General features: G+C 41.7%; 2 protein-coding genes across 2 annotated transcripts; one reads left to right on the top strand and one right to left on the bottom strand.

Moving 5' to 3' along the window:
* Positions 1–266: 266 nt before the first annotated feature.
* LOC112588591 (histone-lysine N-methyltransferase SETMAR-like) lies at positions 267–1,271 on the bottom strand. Its single transcript, XM_025298978.1, has 2 exons — positions 578–1,271; positions 267–397 (listed from the first exon to the last, which is right to left on the bottom strand). Exons 1-2 carry the CDS (start codon positions 1,269–1,271, stop codon positions 267–269), a joined length of 825 nt encoding a protein of 274 aa, XP_025154763.1.
* Positions 1,272–3,348: 2,077 nt separating this feature from the next.
* LOC112588590 (uncharacterized protein F54H12.2-like) lies at positions 3,349–4,659 on the top strand. The gene has a single exon (XM_025298977.1). The coding sequence runs from the start codon at positions 3,349–3,351 to the stop codon at positions 4,657–4,659; it is 1,311 nt and encodes a 436-aa protein (XP_025154762.1).
* Positions 4,660–6,254: the final 1,595 nt, after the last annotated feature.

Here is a 6,254-nt window from a genome sequence, read left to right as displayed (position 1 = left end):
CGGCAAGCGTCACATTGGACAACGCACGCCTTGCTCGTGAACATATGCAGCAGCGATACCACTATCTCGATGAACTCGATCGAAGAAATCATAGTCGAGGAGCTAAATACAAAGTGGGTACATTAGTGCGAGTCAGTAGAGCAAAAGGAGTCTTTGAGAAAGGATATGAGGCGAACTGGACGGAAGAAATATTAGGTTGCAGATGAAATGGCCATTTTTTAATTTTTAATTTAAATTTTTATTCGATACACTTTATATACATCTCGTCAATCGAAATAGTCTCCCTCCACCTCAATACACTTCCCCCAACGTGATACAAGCGCATCAATACCTTTCACGTAGAAATTAGAAGAGCGAGATGCAAGAAATTCGTTGAACGCATTTTTCACGTCGCTTTCTGTTTGGAATACCTTTTCACTTAAAAAGTTATCCAGATGCTTAAACAAATGGTAATCAGTTGGAGAAAGGTCAGGAGAATAAGGAGGGTGAGAGAGAACTTCGCATTTGTATTCTGTTAATGTTTTTACAGTTTTTTTTGCAATATGCGATCTAGGATTATCATGGAGCAATAACATACCGCGTCTATTTAATAATGCCGGCTGTTCAATACGCAGTTTTTCCATCACAATGTCAATTTCTTGGCAATATTTGTCAGTATTTATAGTTTCACCCTTTTTAAAAAACGAAAAATGCACAATACTCTTGGCAGACCACCATACAGATACCATAACTTTACGTGGGTGAAGGCTCGGTTTCGGCATGTGTTTCGGAGCTTGATCAGCATCTAACCACTGGGCAGAACGTCGACGATTGTCATAAAGAACCCACTTTTCATCACACGTTACTATTCGATTCAATATTCCTTCATTATTGTGTCGGGAAAGCAAAGATGAGTTGATTTCCATACGGCGAAGCTTGTGTCTCTCAGTCAGTTCATGTGGTACCCATTTGTCAAACTTTTTCACTTTCCCCATGGCCTTTAAATGTCGGGAAACAGTGGAATAGTGAACGTTGATGCTGTGTGCAATATCTCGAACTGATAAACGCGAGTCTGCTTCAACTACGTCTTTCAAAACATTGTCATCAATCACTGATGGTGCATGGCCGCGAGGCAAATTGTCGAGATTTGTATCACCAGACCGAAACTTTTCAAACCAACGTCTAATGGTTCGATCACTTACAGAACCTTCCCCAAAAGCAGTGTTTATGTTTCGCGTTGCCTCGGCCGCACTATGATCAAGTTTGTATTCGTACAAGAATATTATCCTCATTTCCTTACTTTCTATGTCGAAGAGATAGCGATTTTCAACGATATAAACAATGTGATAAAAGTAAGGTTATGCGTGCGAATTTACGTGTGGGGCGTATACTTTTCAAATATCACGCATGTAACGACAGCTGCATGAAAAGAGCTTAACTACTCGGCCGGGAAATTTGAATTTTGAAAAACGGCCATTTCATCTGCAACAACCTAATATTTCGGATTCACCATATTCTCGAATGGCGAAATCCTCATGTGTACGAATTGAGTGATCTGTCAGGTGAAGTGATCGACGGAATTCTACGAACCCCGTTATTCTACGAATAAAAACTGGTCAGAGTAAATAAAAACTTACAAGAAGAAGAGTTTATTGTGGATAAAGTGATACGAGCAGAGGACGAGGAGCTAATAAAGAATTATTCGTCAGCTGGCGAGGTTACCCCTCTAAATTCAATTCCTGGATATCTGCTTCGAACCTAAAGCTGCTTCCAAACCATGATGGAGGAAGACCGGTTTCTTATGATTCTACCGAGTAATAGTAGCATGCGACACTATTCAGAAAATACAACTACTTCATTTATTACGGAATTGCCTCCAGAAATGAAGCTGACTGGTTTATGGGAAATTGCGCTTACCGAAATTCAATTGCCCTTTAGCTTTTTACACGTGCGTCTCGAAGAAGATACAGAACTCAAATTCATTTCGTTACCACGTGAAAATATTAATACCAAAAGTGTCAAAAAAGATGAAGACCAGCTACCCAAATTCGGACTTACCCGCATAACCCCGGGTGTTTACGCTACGATGAGCGAACTGTTACAGGCTTTAAATAACGCTAGCTCATTGTTCAAAACACACATTGCTTGGCGCCAGGATCCTCATAATGGTGGTAAAGTAATGCTGTATTGCACGTGCGATATTAAAGTTCGTGAAGTTTTCCGACAAAGTGGCTCGTATGCTTGGCTTCGATACATATAGGCCGAACGAAGAATTAATTCATCTTAACTTGTCGAAAATTATGCAGGGACGTGTAGCGTACTATTCCAATACTGATTGTAATGTGAATCCTCAGAAAGCTGGAGAAGAAAAGTTTTACGCTTTCACCACGACAAAATGTAAACTTATGTCCGACGAACCAGGTAATATGGTGCGGGGTGTACCTGATAAACTCTTTGTTTATTGCGATATTTGCGAATCCTATATAACGGGAGACGTGCATTCTCCTCTTCTCCGAGTGGTTCCCGTCGACTACAACGATGGTAAATATGCCTACGGACGTAACATGGTGAAACATTTTTCGCCACCGAATTATATTCCATTGCGATTAACATGTTTCCGCACGATCGAAATAGATATAAGAGATCAGGTTGGCGAAAGAATACCATTTGAATTTGGGACGTTGACAGTTACATTACAATTTAGACGTCGAAATTAGAGATAATTATCCCGTAATTAGAACATATAGATATGACGCATTATTTAGAATATTACGAAGCACAATCCGAGGGAAATCGTGGCGGCGGAATTCCACGAGTTTTCGTAGGATCGCGGTATCAGAGCGGTCACGGTATCGGTAGTTTTCTCGGTGGTCTGTTTAGACGGGTGTTACCTTATTTGGCCAGTGGTGCGCGTGTCGTTGGAAAAGAAGCTCTACGCGCAGGGATTAATATACTCAATGATGTAGGGAATATCACACCATTGGAAGTAGCTGTTAAAACTTCAAGGAATCAGGCTCAAATCTCAAAAGAAAAGCGGGAAAACACATTAACAATATGATGAAGGGGTCGGGATATAAAGTTCCTGCGAAAATCGGAAAAGCTCAGTTTCCTTTCAACACGCCAAGTGGATACAGCGATAAACCATCTTCGCGTAAACATCGGGTCAGCGCTTCTAAATCAAGTAAGAGGAAAGTGACTCGAAGAAACGCACCGGGGAAGAAATCGGGTAAGAAGCTAGCAATGGAACCCACGAAGAAGAAGCGTTCAATGAAGAAAAGCGGGAGAGAACTCACTAAACGTCGGGGAGTTATCAATAAGCGTACTGTATCAGACATTTTTTCTTAAACAACAAACGCGTGCTTTCGAAGCATGTTCTTTCTTCATACGCATTCCTGCGAATGTTTAAAGAGCGATCTCTTCACCCTGCCGTCTACACAAACCAGTATTGAGAGTTCACAATGGATTCACTACAAACCCGTGTTTTCTCTCACGGATGACACGCCCGTCGAATTCGTCGTATTCGGGCATGGAGAAGAATACATAGATATTGCTCACACCATGCTGTCGCTACGCATACGAATAGAAACGGAAACCGGAGCAGGAGCTGCCGCCGCAAAAATAGGCTCAGTAAACCATATATTGCATTCGATGTTCAATCAAATCGACGTATATTTCAATCAAAAGCTCGTGTCTCCTCCAAACACTTACGCTTACCGCGCTTACATAGAGGCGTTATTAAATTATGCTTCACCAGTAAAAACCTCCCACCTGGCTTCGTGCCTGTGGTACAGCGATACTGCAGGGAACATGGACGCTCTACTTGGAGCGACACCAAGCAATCATGGACTCGACAAGCGAGCCACTTTTGTACAAGGAGGGCGAACACTGGATCTCATAGGTCATCTTCACTGCGACGTCTTCGATCAAGATAAATTCTTGATCAACGGTGTCGAAGTGCACATGAGGCTTGTTCGTTCGAAAGATTCCTTCTGTCTTATGGAGGGAAATACTATGTCACGGATACGCATTTTAGATGCTACACTACTCATCAGAAGAACTAGAATAAATCCAGGCATATTACTCGTTCATACGAAAATGTTGACCAGGACTATTGCTAAATACCTCCTCACGAGAGTCGAGGTTAAATCATTCATGATTCATAGCGGCGTCGTAGGAGAGATACTGGACAACGTCATTCTTGGACAAATACCAAAGCGCATAATTGTCAGCTTTGTCGATAAGAAAGCGTTTAACGGTACCCGGCTTTTAAATCCATTCAATTTCCAGCATTGTGGAATAAATTTCTTTTCGTTGTATGTCGATGGTACTCAAATCCCTAGCAGACCGTTACAACCCAAATTCTCTGATAACGAAGTGCTCTACACCGAGGCGCATCACACCCTTTTCTCAAGAACGGGTATTCACTTTTTGAACGAAACTAATTCTATATCCAGAGAAGATTATCCTGCTGGTTATACTCTTTTCGCTTTTGATCTCACTCCTGATCTGTCAGCTAATTGCGCGGGCCAATGGAACCTTGTGAAACACGGTAGTTTACGAATGGAAGTACGATTCGAAAGAGCCCTCACAACAACGGTCAATTGCTTAGTTTACGCTGAATTTCAAAGTGTGCTGGAAATAGATTCTTCTCGTCAAGTCGTTGTAGATTATAGCGGTTAAAGAAACACATCTTCCACTTTTCTTTTTGATGTATTTCCCCTTCCTGTGTAAAGATTTTCAACATCATTCTCCTCCAGAGTAAAAATTTTAAGAAAAGAACTCACTCAACTTCGAGGCGTAAAGAGTATAGTTTCGGCAAAGCAGAATTGCGAATACAGCGAGAACATGGATGTGATCATCGAAGTGCAGTGTTTCCGCGATAGCAACGATACTTATGTGCTAAGGAGGTGGCTATTGTCGGTATTAATGAGGCATTTGTCGGACATTGAATCTTAGCCCCATAGTATTCATTTGCGGAACTGAATGAAAAATCAAGACGGATAAATAACTGGCTTTCGCTGAATTATCATGGAATCGAGTGGTACGATGGGGAGACTAATCCAAAATATTCTTATCCGCGCTTGCGTGAAATTACGAGTCATATTCGTGACTTCATGACAAAAGGCAAGAAAAAAGCGAGCTGCTTGCAAAATTTGTTAGCGCGAAACGTGTATAATCTGGAGAATATCTCGCCGACGTCCAGTGATCTTTCACCCAGCGAACAAATAGAAGGCTGCTCATTCCACACATTTAGAAAACACAGACGTTATCATTGTGCATTACGCGATGCATACAAATTGAAACACTGGTTCATCGAACAGAGTCAAATCAACATCAGGAAACGCGACATATGGCCCGGTGCTTGTCCTCGAAAATTGACGGGGAAGACAGAGAAAATAGTTATTCCGACAAATCAGGGAGCGAACAGTCGCCGGTTGAAGAAGAGGAAAACGAGACAAATACTGAGTTGGAACATTCCGTCGAGCCGTCGAAGACTATAACAATCGCATTACCAAAGGTAAACGAAATTATATAAAATGAATTCGCTCGAAATTCAACATGCATTGCGACATCTCAATGCTAAATACACAGGCGTCTATCCAGTCGACAGACTACCGAGGGTGTGAACGAGGTCGACGGCAGTAGTCGCTAATACGGACAATCTTGATCGTCCGGGACAGCACTGGGTCGCATTCTACATGGATCGGAATGGAGCGCGCCACATATTTACTTCGACAGCTACGGGATGCCACCCTGGAACCCATGATTTCTCCTGCGTCTTAGAAGAAATTCCGTCACTTACCAATGGAGTAGCTTTCAGCTACAGGGACTCTTCTCGATGACTTGTGGTCATTATTGCTGTGTTTTCTTTACTTTATGTGTCGGGTTTATAACCTCGGGCAGTTTAACGGTTGTTTACCATGATTGTGAACGAAACGATCAGTTAATTGTACGAAGTATAAGAAATCTTTTATCAATGTAAGCGTAAATCGCTAGATCATCATATCCCTGTGTACCAGGTTCAATCCTGTATTAAGAAAAATGTATAAGAATAAAATGTGAATTAATTTTATGAAAATATTGTGCATTCCTTTCTCTTCACCTTTTTCTCTCTTCCCTGTGATTTCCAGTTCGAGGTAACAAATCTGTTTGTAACTTTTCGAGTTCGAAAGCGAGGGGACCCGTACAGGTAAAATATTCGGGTAGACATAGACCAGAGGTATCGTCTTCCAACAATCGCTGGGTAGTTTTTGTCTTCGAAATGATCCCTACCT

This window comes from Harpegnathos saltator, unplaced genomic scaffold, assembly GCF_003227715.2.
Source record: "Harpegnathos saltator strain DR-91 unplaced genomic scaffold, Hsal_v8.6 scaffold25, whole genome shotgun sequence".
NCBI classification, from domain to species: Eukaryota; Metazoa; Arthropoda; class Insecta; order Hymenoptera; family Formicidae; genus Harpegnathos; species Harpegnathos saltator.
This window is presented reverse-complemented; position numbering and strand designations above follow the sequence as displayed.

What these genes read in the sequence shown, in the direction of transcription:
- LOC112588591 (XM_025298978.1), bottom strand. Translation starts at nt 1,271, where the DNA reads ATGAGGATAATATTCTTGTACGAATACAAACTTGATCATAGTGCGGCC. An exon ending in GGCATTATTAAATAGACGCG is followed by an intron (nt 398 to 577) that starts GTATGTTATTGC and finishes TATTCCAAACAG; the next exon opens with AAAGCGACGTGAAAAATGCG.
- LOC112588590 (XM_025298977.1), top strand. Translation starts at nt 3,349, where the DNA reads ATGTTCTTTCTTCATACGCATTCCTGCGAATGTTTAAAGAGCGATCTC.